This window comes from Sylvia atricapilla, chromosome 3, assembly GCF_009819655.1.
Source record: "Sylvia atricapilla isolate bSylAtr1 chromosome 3, bSylAtr1.pri, whole genome shotgun sequence".
NCBI lineage: Eukaryota > Metazoa > Chordata > Aves > Passeriformes > Sylviidae > Sylvia > Sylvia atricapilla.
The window spans coordinates 67,696,341-67,717,053 of NC_089142.1; the positions used below are offsets into that span (position 1 = coordinate 67,696,341).

Sequence of the window (20,713 nt, forward strand, 5' to 3'; positions counted from 1 at the left end):
GCCTGTAAGTGCCACAAGAGCCCTAAGAAACTTCAGAAGCAATTTAAAATAATAAAAATAGTTTTTTGGATACCCTTTGCTACTTCTGTGGGGAATGAGGCTGGGCTGGGACTCAGGGGCTGAAGAGACATGGGCGTGCACTTTGTGTAACCTGCTATTCCCTTCCCCTCTCCCCTGCCATCTCCAAATCAGCTCTCACCATGTTGGCAAGAATCTCTTGAGCCTTTGCTAGCCAGGAGTTTGCCCAGCTGTTTGGCCCAGGATTTCATAGAGAAAGAGGAAATGTTTCTGGCTGAAGCTTCTGTAAAACCACCACTTCAGCCATGAAAGCATTAGTGTCTCTGTGGGGAAAAAAACAAGTAGTTGGAGAGTTTGGGGAGGGGTGAGGGGGAGCAGTGTGACTTTCCAAGGGGCTTGGCCTCTTCATGATAAGTAACCACCCAACAATAGAGCTAATCTAGGAAAAGTGATGGGATTATAAAGACGATAAGATCTCCACTTCTTCTAAAAGCACGTGTGAAGTCCCAACTCCATTCCAGTTCTGTGGTTTGAAAATACATTTCTCCTAACAGTGCCTTGTGTTGCCCTTGCAGGATGGTTTGGAAATTGGCCTTGTCCGTTTTTCTGATGGCAGCACTGGTTCGAGTGACGGACACCAGGAAAAACCGCCCTGCAGGTGCCATTCCCTCCCCGTACAAAGGCAGCAGCAGCAACCACTCGGAGCGGAGGCAGCAGCTGAACAAGGAGGTGCTGGCCTCCAGCCAGGAGGCCCTTGTGGTCACCGAGAGGAAGTACCTCAAGAGCGACTGGTGCAAGACGCAGCCGCTGCGGCAGACTGTCAGCGAGGAGGGCTGCATCAGCCGCACCATCATCAACCGCTTCTGCTACGGCCAGTGCAACTCCTTCTACATCCCGCGGCACGTGAAGAAGGAGGAGGAGTCCTTCCAGTCCTGTGCCTTCTGCAAGCCACACAAGGTCACCTCTTCCACCGTGCAGCTGGAGTGCCCCGAGCTGGACCCACCGTTCCGACTCAAGAAAATTCAGAAGGTCAAGCAGTGCCGGTGCATGTCTGTGAACCTGAACAGCTCAGGCAAACTGTGAGAACAGGCACGTAGCTGCTGCTTGGTGTTGCCTCCGTCAGCTTTACTGCTGCCTCTCCTCTCCCACTGAGCACACTGTCCATTTTGTTGGTTTGTTTCTTCTTTTCCTTTTTTTTTTTTTCCTGGTGTTTTGTTTTCTTTCAGGAGGCATCTCTCCAGCAAGGAAAGGCTCCTTGTCACTAGCCTTCTGGAATAATGCTTTTTAACCAGCTGTGTTAGGCACTTCACCATAAAGTTTCATTGTATTTTAAACATCATCTGGCAGTTGACTCTTCTGGAGTGGAGCAGGCTCACAGAAGTTGGGATTGATCATCTAAGTGAACAGTTGGCTGAATCCAGCATTAAATGTTTCCACTGTGTGGAGTAAAGCCCTCGTCCTACACTCCAGTTCCCTCCACAAGTTGAGAACGCCTTCCCCATGCTTTGGTTTGGAGCTTGCTTCTCTCACTTGGAAGTGCTGGGATGCTGCCCAGGACTGGGGGATACAAATGAGGGAGAGTAGCGAGGAGTAATGTTTAAAAAGCAAGCAAGACTCTCTGATGAAGCTCCTCTCCTTAAGATGACTTCACTTGTGCAATGACAGATGGTTCTGGGCTTGTTGTCTGAACAGCAGATCAGAAGCAAGGGGAAGAGGGTGAGGCCCTGGGTCAGCCACGGTGACCACAGAGCAGACTGAGGGTGGGTTCTGATGCTGTTGTGGTTAGAGTATATTGAACACATGGCCTCTGCAGCAGTGTTTATTTTGTAACCTAGCTATAGTAAACAGCTGTTTAAAGTATTATAGACCTAGCCATGTATATTTTTCTTGTGGCAGAGTATGCCAGCGATTAAAATGTTAAGAGACTCGGTTGCTAGGTCGGCTGTCTGGCTTAAAATGGACATGGTTTTACTATGCTTTTAGTAGGTTTTTGTATGTTAGATATGTGTGTGTCTTTCTTACTCCAAAAAGGACAACAGCCGTTTATGACCTTATATTTATGCCTGCTCAAACCAGGGGAGGTGGAAGGGTAGTGGGAGAGAACACTTAAGGGAATGATGTGTCCCCAAAGGTATAAAAGCACTGTCACACAAAGGACAAAGTTTGGTCATTGCTGGACTGAATACAAAAGCTACATAAATGTCATCAAGTTTTGGGAGTGGTGTCTCTCCCATGATTGGAAAGCATGTTAATGTGTTAGTGTTAAAGGACAAACGCCTCAGTCAGTGCTGCTGGAATGGGTCACAGCTGTGGGAGCAGGGAGAGAGTAAGTTGTAATTGCTACACTATTGGTGGTCCACTCAGTTATTGAGACCTGCACAATAAGTGTTGGTGAACACTCGCAGTTCATTTTAAATCATACTATGTTGTTATTCAGTTGATGGAGTTTAACATGCCCTGGTATACCCCCTTTATTACAGTTCTGATCTGTATTAGTCCCAGCTGCATTAAAATCCTGTCTCAAATCAGCCCCTTCCCCCAAACCAAAGCCAGTGCACATGCAGTTGTCTGAAGCTTACAAATTAACAATGACACGCTGACTCCCTGTGCGTGTCCCACGGCTCAGCATCTGCAGCCTGCTGCCGGCGCCCCTCCCCACCAGCCTCTTCTCAGGCAGCCACTTCAAGGGGTTAATGTGTCCTGCACTGTCACAAGCCGGGGCTTCAGAGCCACGGGTCTCCATTATGTGACACAGGCCTCCCTAAGAGGCTTTCAGGACTGATGTCTACCAGAGCTCCAAGTGGTTTACAGGGCCTGGCGTGGGCAGGGTGAGGTCGGTGGGGTCTGGCAGCCCTGTAGCATGAACAGACGTCGCTTTTCTGCTGTGACCTTCCAATGTGTCAGAAGTGCACAGGGAGACTCCTCGTGCAGTGAATGCTGCAGGGGCTGTTGCTGCTGCCCTGTGGCATTTTGCCATCCCCTGGATGGGCACAATCCAGACTAGTCTTGAGAGTGTGCAGAGAGGGAAGGTGGCAGTATAGTCTACTAAGACTCCAGGGATCTCAGTCTTCACTTGAAAGGAATGAACTCAAAGTCAGACAGTTTGGACCAGAGAGAGAAAAGCACCCTAGCAAATTCACTTATGAAAAACGTGCAAGAATCTTTACCTTTAAGCTATGCCCTGCCTGGGTTTTTCACCAGTTTGCAATATGAATATGCTGCAGCTTAAAGCTCCTTCTAGGAGCTGTGTTTATGTAAAAACTGAGTTGAGCTTGTAATGGTTAAAACTGTATTTAATTCTTGTTTTATAAATGAAAACAAAAAATGAAGAAATGCTTTAAGTATAATGTAATTATTTTATAGGTCAACTATTAAATTATAGATTAAATAATAAAGCTACTCTAGGGTTATATGGCATCCAGGTGTTTTGCTTCAACAGTTTGTGTCCAACTGCCCTCTAATCAGTATATTCTCCAGCTTCCTTTTCACCCTCCCAAATACAGATGAATGAGAACTGACCCTGACAGGTTGGGAAAACCTAACTACTTCTCTCCTTGTTTCCCCCTCCCCTCAGAACTATATGGAAGACAAGAGGGAAAAATAAAATGCAGTGCTCTGAAATTCTGGAGTTGATTCTGCATGCACTTATTCTGGGTTTTTTGGTAAACTGATGAGCAAAACTTTACCACTGGCTGAAACACCACCATCATTTGCCATGAGAGAAGTAACTGACCTCAGTAATTTTGTTTAATATATAGAGCCTTATGTAACAGGCACCAAACTACTCATAAGGAAAAAAAAAAGGTTATATCCTAAGACATAGGTGAGTTTTAATGGTTGGTATCAGCTCTTGAACAGGTTCACCATATGGCAGTCCAAACACAGTAACATTTTGGGGTATGTGGCATTTTTTCCCCCCTTACCAACCCAGAGATAATGCAGTTCCTCAAGGGAAAATTTCTGTGCAGAAAGGGAACTGTCACACCGATTGATGAGCCTCCACCTGACCAGAAGAGATGCCTGTGATGGGTCTTGACAGAAGCAGGTGAACGTAGACCACAGCTAGCAAGGGAGGGCTTTATGTGTCCTTTATGGCACTACTACTTGTAGGAGCCCTTTGCTGTCTTCACTTCCCTGTCCCTTGCCCAAATCTTCTCACAGTTCAGTGTCTGGAGACTTTGGGTTTTTAGTAGCTGTTGCTTTAGAGAACTAGTGTTTTGCTTTGCCCTAGGTATGGTCAGGCTCCCTGCTCAGACCTCCTGAGCGCCTCTGTCACTTGGCTCAAAGGGAGCTCAGAAGTCACCTCCTCAAATGGCCCTCTCTCATCTCCACCCCTCCCTTGGCCAGTCTCCTGCTTTGCAGGGTGTGGATTGCCCAGCACTCACCTGAACCTCTGCTGCTTGAGGCACAGCCCAGACTCCAGCTCCAGTTCTCTCAGTCTGCTGCTGCCCAGCTGTTGAACTGTCGTGGTACCAGAGGTACATGCTGTGATCCAAAAATCTCCCCCTTGTGGAAGCAATCCAAGAACAAGGCAAATCTCTCCGAGTAGTTGGAAAAGCTCTGGGTCAGACAGATGCTGTGACTTCTTAAAGTGGACAGGTGCTACAGGACAGGGAAAGGGAAGAGGACAGTGCAGGTTAAGCTCAACCACAATGGGACTGCCGTGTTGGCAGGGCCTCAGTTTGGGGTGGGTGGGAAGTGAAGTTTCTAAGAGTGTAAATTCGAGCAGCAGCTGGGAATAAATGAGATAACAGTGCTGACACAGTAGGGACCCTTTATGTTCAGAAAGACATCTTTTTTTTTAGGCAATGGACTCACCATTGGATGCTCTTACAAGTAGGTTGGATGAATATCAGATACAGGAACAGATGGGTCTGTTGTAAGCAAGAGAATAGCTCAGAAAACCTGTTTTGTAATAATCCTCTTGATGGGTGGCAGACATGAATGGTGCGGGGCATGGTTTTCTCTTTTCTCCCTTTGCTGACTTGCTTACACTTATGGTCAGAAAAACTCAACTTCATCAGTTTTCACTTATTCTGTCCATAGTAGTTTAAAATTTGTGTTACTGAAGTAACCAGCAGAGTAGATTTGTCAAAAATTTGGCTTTGTTTTTAACCTAGAGTCTGCAACAAAATAATTGCAATGCAATGACTTGCTGCATGTTCTCTCAATGAAATTAGTATTTGCTTCCAACTTTTTTAAGCTGATCACTGAAAAATGGGGGAAAAAAAGAAGTCAGCCTGTGGAAGATCCCTCTAATTATTATTCCCACTGCCACAGTTGGTTAATACTTAACTAAGTTTTGGAAATGTTTTGGGATGATGAAAGGTGCTACAAAAAAAACCCTAACCCACTACAGTGTCATGACGTGACAAAGTACTATGCTTCTGGAAGGCTTTAATTGGCAGGCAAAACAACATGAATCCTCTTATCTCCTCATAAAAAACCAGGATGTTCTTGCCAGGCAGTCACATCTGCTGCTCAGGTATGAAAATGTTTCTTTTGCTGCTGCATTTAAATAACAGCGAGAAATATGTGGTGGTAGCATTCAACAAAGGCTCAGAATTTTGTCTGTGAGAACTTTTGTAGAATTAGGGCCAACTCTAAGAGTAGAATGTTGATGTTGCAGTAAAGGGGGGAATTGCAGTATATGAGGACAGAAGGGACCAGTGGGGCATTCAACCTCTTTAAAACATACCCAAACAAACAAACAAACAAACAAGAGCATGGGTCCAGAATTTTGTAAAAAGTTGAGTATGCTGCTAAGAACAAAGAGCAAAAGTGAAACTTGTGCTGTGAATCCCCTTTGGATGTTCTGTGGGTCACCTGTGGTCCTGCACATAGTGGGCTACTTTGCTACTTTGGAAGTTTGAGACAGGTTGGAGAGGAGCTGTATAAAAGAAAGACATGTTCAACCCAAATAGGTTGGGTCTGAATAAAATGAAAGAAAAATCTATGTAGCAGCACGTGTCTTAAGATCATAATATGGTACCATCAGCTGCAGTCAACCTCTGACACTTCTTCAGAGAGAGAAAAAAAATTTCTAGCATCTGTGCTGCAGGTCCTGTAGAAAGAGTATGTATGTATGTGACAGATTTTGGAGGTTGCTAAAACACTTGTATATATATATATATATATATATATATATATATATATATATATAAGGATTATAATATGCAGATAATACTTACCAATGCATATTTTTGCCTTAATAGCAATTTCTTAAAAGCAATTATCCTTAATAGCAACGTTAGTAGGACCAGGTTACAAACCTGAGCCAAGTGCAAGACTGGGAGGCATGCACAAGGGGGAGAAGTGAGTTTTACATAGTGTCCTTGGGTAAAAAACGCTGAAGCTCTCACTACCACCACCTGGGGAAAAGGTAGTGTATCCACATAACCGGAAATCACTTGTCACTACCCTTCCGAAAGGCAAGCAAAGGGAGGCAATATTTCCTCTGCTCTCTTCACAAAGGCTCTTCCTCGATCACAGGAGCCAGAATGGCATGTGATGCTTAGAGAGAAGTTTGTAGCACACTACGGCATAGTCAGAGAGGGACAAGAGAAGGCAGTTATTTCATTATTATTCCTTTTATTTTCTTATAAATTAACATTCTAAAAAAATTGGAATAGAAACACTAAATACAGTATTGCACATAGTGATCTTTGTTAGATGATCTATTATTTCATTTAGTATAGTAATATACATACTGTAGGTACTGAAGAGAACAGGAAAGCTACAAATGAAAACATGCTACTGTATCCTTGCACTTAGGAGCAAAGGAGGAAAAGACTATTGTTTACATAAATACAAACATGGATTTGAATCAGTGCCATTAAAATAGCTTTACTCTTTAAAGTTTTTTTTTCTCCATAAGTTAGTTGCAACAGCAAATAATCTCTTATTTTCTCTTCCCCAAACAGTAATGTTACTCCCATCAACACAAAATTTTAGAATTCTGTTCTTGGTAATTTATATCCCTGCCAGAAATTACTACTAGTAAAGATTTTCACATAGGTTTATCAGCAACAGGAGACTTGCTTTTCACACAGTGAAAAAACCCATCTTTTCTAGTGCTTGGTATATGTGAAGAATAACAGATTCCTGAGGTCATATTTTGCCCTTCCTTTTATGACACCCTGTAGAGTATATTAGCCTCTGAACAGCTCGGGATGTCCCTTGATGTGCTAGATTAGACAGGGAATAATGCAACCCAGCAGGTTAGAGCTCATTTGCCCTACCCCAGTCTCTTTCAGGCTCCAGAGCTGTGAGCTGCTTTCAGGAAAAATTAGCTTTGAAAGAAAAACGTTATCAATCAAGCTGATTGGTTTGGGGCTCTTAAGTAAGGACTGGAGGAAGGGGTTGTTATCAGTTGAGCAGTCCAAAACTGATACAGTGAATTCTGGACTGCAAATAGGAAGTAAGCATGTGGTCTAAAATGGAAGCCCTAAGTCATGTATTTCAATCATTAACCTCCTAGTTAGGGACACTGAAAGCCTGGAGGAAATGTCTGTAATTTTGTTAAGTGTAAAATTGATGTCAATTAGTTGGTAGTCTATGTTCTGTCACTAGAATTGGCTACTGTTTTCCATAAATGTTGTCTCCATGTGCATCTTTTAATGGCTCTCTAAAGGAGTTTTAAATTAACTGTAAAGCTAATTCCAGAAGGGAAGTCATGTACATGGGGCCAAAAGCCTGTCTGACTTAAGTGATCAGCAGTTAAAACTATACTATACCTTCTAAAGTTCATGTAAAAGTATTAGCTGCTTTATATATTAACAAACTATAATAGCCAAATCTCTCATACTCTATCATACTTCTGTGCTTTTCTGTATTTTCCTGCTTTTTCTTTTTCATTTTTCCCCTTTTTTTTTTTTTTTTTTTTTTTTTTTTTTTTAATGCTGGATTTCTGACCCCCATACCACCTGGCATTCACTATCTGGCAAAAGATGAAGTAAAAGTATGCTGCCTTATCGATTTTAAAGATAGTTACAGTAAACATCTTGTTCCACAAATATTTAGTCATGGAGGGCAACCAAACAAGTTGGGAAAGCATTGATTATACTGTATAAACAGCACTTAACGATTCAAAATACAAACTACAAATGCCAACATGAAACAGATACAAACAATTCACTAGGAGTAACATTTCTTTCCCTAATCTAAGTGCAGTGCCATGAAGTGTTTGTGTTAGATGTTGCCAGTAGGAATGGAAATGTTTTACTGTACCAAGTAGCATTCTTATGAAGTTCAACTTGATGCAATTTTCAGCATGTTCAGAACTGATGCAGATGCCACTTTTTATGCATGCTGACTTTTCCTATTTTTAATATACCATACAGTTTACAAAATACCATTTTTGTGTGGCAAGGGAGATACAGAGTACAGGGAAGGTGTTTCAAGTCCATACCTAGTCTATTTCTGGGCACTCCATTGAAGTGATTACATTCGTGAATGAATGTACAATAATAACACATCAGTTGGTGGAAAACTCTAGAGAACAAAACGCAAATTTTAAAAGGTCAAGGAAGCAAATGATCAGGATGATGTAGTTTCCTTCCCTCTCACTCCCCACCCACAGGCATGTTGAGTTTTGGTAACCAGGTAACAATGGCTTTTGAATTTCTTCTCTCAGATTTTCATACTTATCTTTGCTTTCTGAAAAAGAAGATAAATTAAAAAATAAGGACAAAATTTGAGGGTACACAAAACCATCTTACACAAATCTGAAAAGCATAGAAATACATAGGGAAATGTTTGATTATATTTACTGTAGAACTGACTTCAAAAATAAACTTTGAATCTAGAACTGAAGTAGACTACAGCTATACCCTGCTTGTGAAATATTTTTTTGCTTTCCTTTTCACTCATCAAATTTTCACTAAGAGCGAAGGTCCGTATTTCAGTGCAAACAAGAATGATACAGGAATAATTGAACAAATAGTTATTTCTTAAAAGAAATTTCAGCGTCTTCATATACACCAGTATATAAGTTAGATGGAGAAATCCAAAACAATGTTAATTTGAGGTGTTTTTTTGAAATAACATTGATCTGCTTTTGAATAAAACTGATAAAATGTAGTTTATAATTCCTTACCAAGCTAGCACTCCATTTACACTTTTAGTGGCACTAACTACAGTCAACTCTCACTAAACATTCAAAATAAGAAACCATAAATGCAATATTATTGCTTCCTTTGTCAGATTATGTTAGTTAAAATACAGTAAGTTACCACATGCTTCATTTACAGAATGTATCACAGATAATATGACTGACTATACAGCTATGACTGCAAAGTACAAAAGAATTAAGCCATGTCTTGGGGTGGTGGGGACCAGAGGACACAGACAGGGACACGACACATGAGAAAATCTTCTAATATTTTTCAAACATAAATGATGGCCAGTTGCTACAGTTGTGATTTAAATGTGAGGTACCAGAATAATTTTTCTGTAAAATTAGTCATGATTCTCACAATGGTTAGGCAATCACAGGGGAAAGGTTCCATTGAAGGAACAGAATTACTCCTCTATTATCATTGAAGTCAGTTATTTTCAAAAGAATGGTGAAAGTACAGTATTATCTTTTTCTATTTTTCTATTCCAAACAAATCCATATCAGTGGATCATATACAGTGGATCAGAAAACACTGTATTTGGTATAGTGATGCAGCTTGAAAAATGTGTAAGTATCAAAATTCTACCTTTCATTTTTTCATCTGTAGAAAAGAGAGTGAATACAAACTGAATAAGCTGGAAGACCAAAACTGCCTTTCTGCCTTCTATGTGCATCCTGCACCAAGACTGGAAGAACACAAATTGGCACAGTGGAGCAATAACAAACTCCTCTTGCTTGTGCTACATCTATTTCGTGGAATAATATTTATAGGCAGATTTCAAGTTTGTTATTTTAATGTCTTTAAGGAAAATGTTAAACATTTAAGAAAAAAAACCCCAAAAACCAACCCAAAACAAAAACATACATCAAGAATAACCTACCTATACAATGCAGAGAGAAAAATGTAGAACAAGTGATATAAACAGAAGTATTGCATGAATTTTTACTTACAATTCCAGAGTCATGTTTTGGTCTAATATTGTATAGTGACTTCCCCTTTTTCTGCCTGCAGACTTCCTCTGCTTCTTTGACCCTGAAAAGAGACAAAATCTATAAATATATAGAAATAAATTCTCCTGTACACCAACAACATTTACAAAGACAATGCAGTATATAACTTAAAAGTTAAGGCCTGAGGACACAAGTGGATAACTTTATTCTCCATGTATTTATTAGCATGCTCCACAAAATAGTTCTTGCACTAGCCATAGCTGGCACTTACAGAGACAGGTATAATCAATTGCATAATCAATCTAGTTACAAAAGCAATCAGTACTTACTGCAGTTGAAGATTCAAATGTATGAGGGTTTAAAATACACTGGATGACATGAAGTTTACATTTCAGAGCATTACATTTCAGAGCAAATATTGCTAAGAAAACTTCTTTTCTTTTTATCACTGTTTAAAATAATTCTTCATCTCTTCCAACCCTCAGCATTTCAATTACAGTATAAAAAAAGTTTTTCACCAAGCTCTGTTCCATTCCACCCATTTTTGTTTGTGTTTAAAATGGCAAAATAGATTAACCTAAATTTCCAGTCTTTACTCTCTAACTTTAAAACAAAAAAATGGAAAATTTCCATGGAACATGATTAACCTAAGGTGATGCATGTCACTGCACACATCTCTTCAATTCCCAAGCTGTGGAACCTCAAGGCTTACGTGACCACTGGGGATTAATGCACTTGGGTTGCTTGGATGGAAAGAGAGGGGCAGGTTCTAAAGGTAAGAGTGCACTTCTTAGTGCTTCCTGACATGGCAAACAGTACCAAATTGGGACCGTGTGAAATGCCACCACATTTTCGGTGAGAGAAATGCACTTCTTGTCATGCAGACAGTAAACAAACTGTGAAAGGCAGAGACCTACACTCAGACTGGGAATCTGCCAGAATCAAGCTGGGTTCAATATCACACTGTAAAATGCTTCTTTACAATTTTCACTCATTTTATATATCGACCTTGTAAACACATGATTGCTCAAACACTGATAATAACACAGATTTATGTTATGAATTCTCTGAGCTAAAAAGACTTTGATAAACACTTTCAGCAAGAGAACATCATGTGAGATCTTTAATTTTTTTTAATGAGAGATTTATTGATAAATGAAAAAGTAGAAAATGAAAGCATAAATCCTATATTGGCTTGATCTTACAAAAAATATGGACTTGAGATGGCACTTAGTCTGACTTTCACCATTATCCAAGAGTGAAAAAAGAAACAACAGTTAAATGATATTAAGAAATCACATATCCTTGGCTGGTTCCTTGCAGTTTATCTCCAGATCACTTGTATGTCTGTTATTTCACTGAGGCTCCACAGGGCAATGTGAAAATCCAACTTTGTGTTACTATTATTTTTGAATATTTCTGTGTGTGTGGTAAGGGCCAAAATTTTGAAAACAAAATTCCAGCTGTGTCTGCTAAGCACATTAAAAAACTGCCTTCACATTCATCTCTACTTTCTTCAATTTTACAACACACACCTTGTTCCTTTTCATAAGTTTCAAATTTACTCTTTCAAAAATTAATTTAAATGTCAGTTCTTTCCCAGCACTTCCACAAGCTTCTCTATTCATTTGATGGCTTTGTATGTTGTCAGTGTTGGGAGACTGTCGTGTACACAGGTTGGGGGGAAAAAAAGCTTTGAAACCTGTTATTTCATGCTGTAATGCTTTCTCTCTAACTTCAAATCATATAGACTGCAGCATAATCTAAAATAAAAATGTAAAGCAGCCAAGTAATTAACCTTTAAAATGTATTTGAATAGATTCAGTAAAAGCAGCAGCCCAAATGTGTTGATAGCTTCCAAAAGAAACTTACAGGAATGATGCAGAATGAAGAAAAACTCAGACTTTTTTTCTGTATAACAATTTTTCATCTGCTTCATGTCTACTTTCCTCCAAAAGAGGAAAAATATCTGTGACATTGATCTTCCCATGGTCTTCCCTAAATGTTCAGACACATTCCAATCTATCAAAAGCCACTCTTACAAAGTCAGATATAAAATAGCACATCTATCATATACTTTCCTCTTTTTCAAATACAGCCATAGCTGGCTCTCTTCACTGTAGACATCATTTAAAAACCAAAATGAAATCTTACTTGTGAGTAAATTAGTATCAAATACCAGTACTTGTACAGGGAATATATCAGTTTATATATATATATACTATTATTATATATAGTATTTTTATAAACTATTGAGTTTATCAAAATAACTGTTTTGTCGAAGCAGTGTAATATATGCAGGTATTCAGACTACTTAACATACAAATGGCAGCATATGTAACATACAAAAATATTTACCAAACCAGTTCACACAGATCCAGATGTTATTCTTGGGAAATGCCAGGGAATCTTCAATTCACTCTTTGTCCCACCTAAATATCCCCCTTCCAGGATGGATTACCCACTGCTTGCTAACATAGCAGGTCATGAGACAACACAGCTCCCTGTGGGTCTCATGTTAATTCAAAACAAAAATCCTCTCACAGTAAGGAACCCTTGATAATGCAGTTCTTCTCTAAACACCCATTAAGTGTCACTGTCAGTGTAACATCTTTACATATTCTGCTTCAATTAGAGAAACAGCTTTTTGGAGAAAGGCTGTCTCTGCTTGAAACAGCAAAACGTTACTAACACACCACCACCCTGTGAAGGAGGAAGTCAGAACTTCTGTGTCCCTGAGATGGAATTTCAAAAATTATCCACAACCTCCAGACTGATAAGTGACAGTCTGAAGGTTGTGTTACTCAAATTTCCAGGATTATGTAAGAGGTGCTAATCTCAATAGTATAGTTGTGGTCCTCAAAGTTTTGGGAGCTTTTATGAAATTCCTTGGAATGTGAGCCAATTTATTCATACCAAGGGAAATACAGAAGATGAGAAGCATTACTCCCTAATGCACTTAAAGCTGAGACCTAGAAACCACTCAATTCCAGTTCCAACTATATCACTGACTCACTGTATGGGTCTGGACAGTCCACAGCCTCCTGGCTCACATCCTGCTCTCTCTGCAGGAAGATCCAAGTGGTTGGACAGAGCCACAGTGAAGCCCATGTGACCCATACATATGCTTCTTCAGCAAGAAATGCCCTTAGAAATAATGTAAAGATAGCACACGAAAGGGTCATTTCAAGGAGGCTTAGTTTGTGACCATATTAAGTCTGGAGGATGGAGAACTGTATAAACCTACAGCTCTATATAAAATAGAAAAGCCAGCAGACTGGTGAAATAGATGCAAAGGCAATTATTAGCCTTCCACAGGGCTAAATCACAAACCACTGAGTGTGGTTACCAATTTTTACTGTTTGTAAATATATTTTGTGAAGGCTGATCATTTAGTTTAATATTTTATTAAATGTAAAATTAAAATAAATTAAAATAACTTAATCCTTCCGGAAGAGGAAAAGGATGTGTTTTGTACAAGCATCCACACTGTTTAAACTATGGGATCTAGGAAAGCAGATAGAAAGTTACCTTTGAAGTAAGGGCAATAGTCTTAGTTCTGCTGGAAAATAATTGCCACTGGAAAGTTTTTGCCATCTTGGATTTTCTCTGTTGGCCATGAATGTTTTTTCATCTTTCCATGAAACTAACAGGATTTAGGCAAAAACACATTGTTTCTGTCAGCTCATGCCTGGTTCAAGCCATATTTCTCACAGTGGCAAGCAAATCCATGCGTACTTTCCTCTTGCTCAGGCTTTTCAAGCACTGCTTCCCACTGACTTCAGTGAGACCTTGATCAGCATGGAGGTGCAAGATAATATATTATCTAAGACAAAAAAGTGCAAAAATTGCATGAACACTACTGATTATGGGTTAACTCAACTGTGGTGAGTTGATAGAGATTTAAGAAAAAGCTAATGGATCTAATTCAATAATGAGAGAAGGAAGAAGGATTTTTGGAGAAAACAACACAAAACCCCAAAAATCACAAAAGGAGAAGCAATAGCATACAACAATGTATTTCCAAGCTCCAGGCCAAAATGACACTACCACTGTGCCAATGCAGAGCTCAAGGAGCAAAAAACCAGTTAAAAAGACATTTCCTAGCTAAGAAAACAATGGGCGTTCAATTGTCAGGCCTTGTGTGGAAAGATAGGCTGCCACTGAGGAGACTGTGGAAGAAAAGTCTGAGGAAGGTGAGTGTTCCCCAGTTCTTGAGAATTATGACCCTCAGGCAAAGGCAGGTATGTGATAGACTGATTCATTGTTCAGAAAATCTGTTTTTACTTAAACTATTTAGTTCTACGCTACTAATACTTTCTGTTAGAGAGGCTGTTCAGTCCCCTTATAGAGCCAGCACTCTCAATAGCAACCAGGTCCTCAGAAGCACGACAGATCTTCAAGGCATGATCTGAAAGTGGGAGAGGAAGATGGAGGTGGAAAGGACATGGTGTGCTCTTGAAGAAGTCAGGTGGTACCTTTAACTTGATAAGTGTGGTGGGAATGACTTGCAAGCTTGCAGTGTGCTAAACTTTGCTAAACTGATGCTCAAACTATCCCACTTCATACTTTACCACCACTTCTCAAACTAACTTTTTTTTCAGCAAACTGACTTTGGTTCATTTACTATCAATCCCTGTCCCATCTTATGACAATTCTGGCTCAGAAGTGAGCATATCAGTTTGCCAGAAAAAATAACATCAGCTGTGTTACCTTTAGCAAATTTTGCTTCTTATTCTTTTCCCAAGTAGTTTCTTGATTTTGTCTTAATGAGAACATAATCCTACAAAAAACTAGTATTCCCAGCCTAGACAACATGAGAGTTGATTAGCCCTCACTGCAGTAATCTGCAGAGCAGAGTTATTTAGGCCCAGGGAAGTTTCTACAAATACTTGTTAAGAGTGTTCATCACTTGAATCTCCTTAAATATTAAATTTAGCTAAAGCATTTCTTAGGTTATTTCAGAAAGAATATACTTCCAAATAGCCCCAACATAAGAAAACATGTAGGGAACATACAATATGGGGTGATCAGTGGATCAGTTAAAAAAAAAAAAAAATTAAAAAATATACAAGGGAATGAATAGCCAGCCATTTACAGAGTCTAAGAATTACAGTCCTGAAATCTGCTACTTAGTAAGATTGAGTCTATCAATTGTCACCTGTAACAAATAAAGTTGTTTCTTATTTCCACCAAAATAAAACCTTTTCTCCAGCACTATCACCTCCTTGTACCTTGTACTGATTGTGAGACAAACATAAAAAATATGATTAAGTTTAAAGACAGCCTGTAAGATGAATAAACAAGTTACACTTCAGCATGCACACAGCAAAAAGAAACCAGACATGCTTAAAACCCCATAAGACAGAGTGTTTTTATCTACCTTCTAGACCAAAAGCCAGTCTGGCCACAACCTTATCAAGGCTTAGAGACTTTCTGTCATCATTCAATCCATTGAAGGGGTAGCCACTTCGCTGCCACTAAACATTAATAATTTTGTCTGAAGTATCTGTGGCAGACAGATTCATTTCCTACTGGCTCCATCTAGGCTTGGCCGCCTTACACTTCACTAGCGAGCACTATGACATGACAAATGTAATCACAGTGAGAGCACTGGAAAGTTATGCCTTAGATAGTAGAGCTGCTCACAGAAACTTCCATGATGAACTCAGACAGATATTACTTTTACGGCTGACAGTATAGTTCATGAAATCCAGAAGACATTTTTCTGCAGATATTCTGCATTTTTAACACAAAACAGGGCTGAGGCCAATACACTTTATACTACTAAGTACTTATTATCAGTTAAATAAAAGGAGTGTTCCCAAAATATTTTGTGTAGCTTTGTCTGGGTTGAAGATTGAATTAAACTTGTTTATAATAATAATAATACCTTTACATACAAAAACAAATAAAAATTCCTCCACTAAATTATCAAAAGCCAAACATCTTTCAGATTTCAAGGGCAGAAAACTTTAAAACTTTCTCCTTAAACTCTTCCAGGGCAACGTTCCTATATTTTATTTGTTGAGTAAAATATTGAAAATATTTTTTTGCTAAGGGAGAAACCAAAACATAAACCCCAGAATGGAAAACTAGAATTTCTAATATAAACGTCAAATAAAAAAATCTAGAGCTTTTACTTTCATGCCAATAGGGTTTGAAGTGATGACACAGATATGATTCAGTAACTGACTGCAAAGACTTTATATAGATAAGAATTACATTGCAATGTACCTGGTCCTGTCAAACAAACTGATGAAACCTAACCTTGACCTACCAACAGAAACATAATGTATGAGACTATCCTGACATCCCTGCCAGCTCCTTGCATGGTTAATCCAAGGACCATGAAGCAGACAATGGCTGCTAGAAAGACACAGTGATTAATCATAATTTCACTCAGAGTGCCACAGACAGATTAAAATGTTTTAATCTGGCCATTTAACATAGAAAATAATCTGTAGCAGAACCCTGAATAAAATACCTCCTCTGTCAACAGTGTAGACATTGGAGAATACATTTCACATTTTTTTGTGAGCATCATGTCAAATAGGGCTAAAATAAAGCTTTGAGGCCGACTGAAATGAAAACGAGACTTTCCCATTTACAGAGTCTCACTGTGCTTCCCCAAACACTTAAAAATATTCTGAACATATTTCAATTCAGAAGCATTTAGTTTCACTTGGTTCTCTCTGGCAATCATACTCTTGGTGATCTAGGGGTTCTGCTTTTATCTATGAGGAGATATACGGATGTAAATAAATAAAATAAAATTAATACTGCGCAAAACCTGATTTCAATACTATAATTTTAACATTAAAGAGAATTTCACATTGAAAATGTAATGAAATAAAAAAATTGAACTGTTAAAGAATGGTTATGTTTCTAATACAAGGCAAACATACATATGCCTGCTTAAATACATTAATACATTTAATGACCTTTGTCATTAAATTGTCAGAGTGGCCAGTATTTTGGGCTGTACCTGGCTACCTTCAGGCAAGATAGAAATCATTTTTCTACAGACTTTACATATCAAGATTAAAATTAATCTAAGAAAAGACAGTCATCACCTTCCACTGTTTTTCTTGGAACTGAAGCCAGGCTGCTCTCAAAGAAGCTGGCTACATTGGAGCTATTTGGTTAGGAAATTCAACAGGAAATTATAGGGAAAGAGAAGATGATCAGAAGTGAGGTAAAACTGGTAACATATTCAGCAAGCAAAAGAACTACTGAGTGAACAGAAGTGTGAAATGCAGTGTTAGCTGTAAAACATTTTTAAGCAGCAGATGGAGTAAAAGAAAGCAAAAAAACCAACATGCAGAAAAGGATAAGTCTCAGTAAACAGACTACATGGAGAAGGTGATTCTTAAAGAGAAAATGGAAACATGTCCTGGACAGAAGAGCTACCTTCTTTTTATGCAAAACACACATACTAGGATGCAACATAATGTGCCAGCATGATACGCCACCATCACCAGACAGATACTACTGAAAAGCCCTTTGCTGTTTACATGAAAGCCATTCTGAAATCCAAACTCACATGTGTTGTGAAAACTAGGAAACATTATACATTTGGAACGAATTTTTACTAGATTATTCACTTTGTTTATGTTTAATATTAGTAAGCACCAGTTGGCTCACAGTTGCAAATGGAAATATTTCTCCTGTCTTATAAAACACAAGATTGCTTACAAATATTAGACTAAGGTATTCAAAAGGATTTTCCACCTAAGATCCAGATTGAGAAACATGTCTCCAAATGCTTTTTTCCCCACAAACTTTTCCCTCAAAACAATGCTAAGATATCAAAGTTCTGTTCACCTCCCCCAACCAAAGTACAATGATGTATTAATTAAAAACAAAACAAAACAAAACAACTAATTGCCCAAAAATGCACAAGGAGGAAGAAAGCAAACCATACATGTTGAGCAACCTCTTTTATCTTGACGGCAGTGTCTTTGTGAGGTACTGCCTCACAGCTAGCTGCTGAATCTTTGGTGTGTTCAGGCTTTTTAAAGTAGATTTTCCAGGGCCTATAACAGTATATTCTCGTCAGAAAGCCATTAAGGTTAACAATTTTGAAATAGTCTCAAAAACCAAAGATCCATGTAATTATTCAATTCAATGTCATGTAAAATTGTCTTCTTTTTGAAATGTCATTCTAACTGAGCTGTAAACCCATGCCTACCAGCTCAGTTGGTTAGAGTGCAATAAAAACATTGAGACTAAAGCTTCCAAGAGACGTCAGCAAATGAATCTGCCCATGACTACTCACTAATACTTGGAGCTTTTAGTTGGCATTACGGGAGCATGCCAAGCAAAATGTGACCCCACTAAACCTACCCCACGTGTTCATCATTTCCCTCTCATGTTGCAACTCCATAAACATTTTTCTTCTCTTTTCTTCCATCTCTGCATTTCTTTGCAAGTACCTATTCCCATGTCCCTCGATTTCTCACTCTCAAGTCTGACTCACTGGTTCATATTATAAGCATTAAAAAAATATCCCTTAAATTACTCTGAGAGGACACTGCTCGTGCTATGGGATTTAATGCCCTCCTCTGCAAGCAGAAGTGGCAGCTTACCAATATGCTCCTCACTGTGCAACGTACAGATATCCCATGCCAGACTTTAAATTGCTCAACAGCAAGTTTTAAATCATCCTGCCGAGGAGTCTGTAGGGAGACATACCAGTCTTTCTGCAGAGGGAGATCAATGAGCTGTGGAGACACGCTGGCCAGGAATCTCCCTTTCATCTAGATATACACAGTGTGACACACCAGGTGCCAGCTTAACTGCTATTCTTACGGGAATGGGCAACCTCTGCATTTGAGGGACGAGTGCATTTTTCTGAGTTTATAGATTATTTTTAATGTGTCAAAGATTTATCGGGGGAGTTAAAGGGTTGAACAAAGTCAGCCAAATGAAATTCTCAAGCTTAGTGTGATGCAAGATATCAGGGACTTACAGAATATTACCATCATGTTGATACTGCTTATGAACTCTCCTCTGCTGGCATCCCTGACACAGTCTCTGCTCAGCAACACGACTCTCAGTAAAGACAAGGGCCTCTGTATCCCTTACAGCCTCATTTACAGGACACCTATATCTACCCCTTGCTCCCTCCTCCTCCAGCTCTCCCATCTAGAAACACAACTAATACAACGTAAATCTTTGCCAAGCTGCACAGGCCCTCTAGAACAGCAGTCTGAAGAGAGAGAAACACATCCAGAGCTGGAGAGGACTAATACGTGTAAGCACCTCACTTGCACCCAGAGAAAGGGAAGCTGGAACTGCAGCCCTGCACATGAGTTTCTGCCATATCACTGATCTGTTTCTAGTAAGGTCTGAACAGGTATCTATCACCTGATGATATTGATACTAACATTTGACAGCAATGGAACTTTAAAACCTAAGGTCTCTTAAAGGACTGACTGCTTTTTGCTACTGTAATGAGCCAGGTGTATTTCATGGCCATAAAGAAAAGATGTAGTCCTAAAGATGATTCATTGTTGTCCATAGCGATATAAGATTTTCTGATAACTAACTGTATTTTTATATTTTATTTCCATGACCAGCAGTTGCTTAGCTTTTTAATTTTTAAAAACATTTTTAGAACATTTCAAGACTTCCCTCTTGGGTTGCTACTTCATGAGCTCTTTTTATCTTTCATTCTTAGGACAGCATATCTTTTTGTGGTTGGTTGGAAAATGGTAGGGTCTGGGCAACAATTCTGCAGGCCTTTGCTGGATGTCAAGAAAAATAAAAACATTTGCTCTCACAGAAGTGCTAGACTGGAATAGTGCACTTAAGATGGACTACATCTAACTCAGAAACATAAAGAAACATTTTTAGAAGCGAAAGGAGGAGATTAATGAGAAAAGGATTAATACATTTATAGATCAGCTTGTAAAAGACACTTTTTTTCAAAACAGGAGGGAAAGCCAGGCATTTGTAGATTGGTGGTCTGATTGCCTAAGAGTTTTCCCAAGAAGGGGAGGCTTTTGCAGGCTTGTTACTGCAAGCTGTGCATTATCTGACTGTATTCAGAGAGCGACAGGCATCTATGAGTATGCAACACCTCAAATTCATGTATAGATAATAAGGGTGCTGAATGGGAAGCTTGTGAAGTTCAAAATCATACTCTCTCTTTTCAAACATCATCAAAAAAATAGTAGGGAAAATTATTCAGCTCTTCTAGTCTTTCTTGCTGATTAAGCACAAAATGCAGACTGTACTGACAGTAAACCTTTCACGAGTTTGCAAAATCTGAATGAAAACCACAGACTATGACTGACACATTACAAATATATTTAAAGGACAATGACAACAACACAACTGTCAAAATTCAAAACATGCTCCATTAAATTTGATAACAATTTGATTTGATAATAATTTGATTGTTTTCCTTTTTTTTTTTTTTTAATTTTTGAAGTTGCTTATCAGAAAGAAGTAGTACTCGAAAATTTTCACTTAAAAGGACATATATTTAAGATAGATATATCATCAGAAATGTCAATCTCCTTTTACTGTACTTTTCAGGTGAATTTTTCTTTTTATTTCTACTGTATGTAAAAGTTTATCATGCATAATTGTCCCTTCAAATGGTATTTTCCAGTT

The 20,713-nt window shown here is 38.9% G+C and overlaps 2 protein-coding genes across 3 annotated transcripts in view; one reads left to right on the forward strand and one right to left on the reverse strand.

Annotated features, from left to right (window-relative positions):
- GREM2 (gremlin 2, DAN family BMP antagonist) overlaps positions 1-3,811 on the forward strand; it is a 41,817-nt gene extending 38,006 nt beyond the window's left edge. For both annotated transcript variants that reach the window (XM_066315670.1, XM_066315669.1), the window contains exon 2: positions 594-3,811. In XM_066315670.1, the coding sequence (XP_066171767.1) occupies positions 595-1,101 (507 nt within the window). In that variant the 5' untranslated portion in view covers position 594 and the 3' untranslated portion in view covers positions 1,102-3,811. The remainder of the gene's footprint in view (positions 1-593) is intronic.
- A 4,072-nt stretch (positions 3,812-7,883) lies between these two features.
- The window catches only part of FMN2 (formin 2), a 151,215-nt gene continuing 138,385 nt past the window's right edge, over positions 7,884-20,713 (reverse strand). The window contains 2 exon segments of the mRNA XM_066314421.1: positions 7,884-8,676; positions 10,088-10,169. Coding sequence (XP_066170518.1) covers positions 8,650-8,676; positions 10,088-10,169 — 109 coding nt within the window. The 3' untranslated portion in view covers positions 7,884-8,649.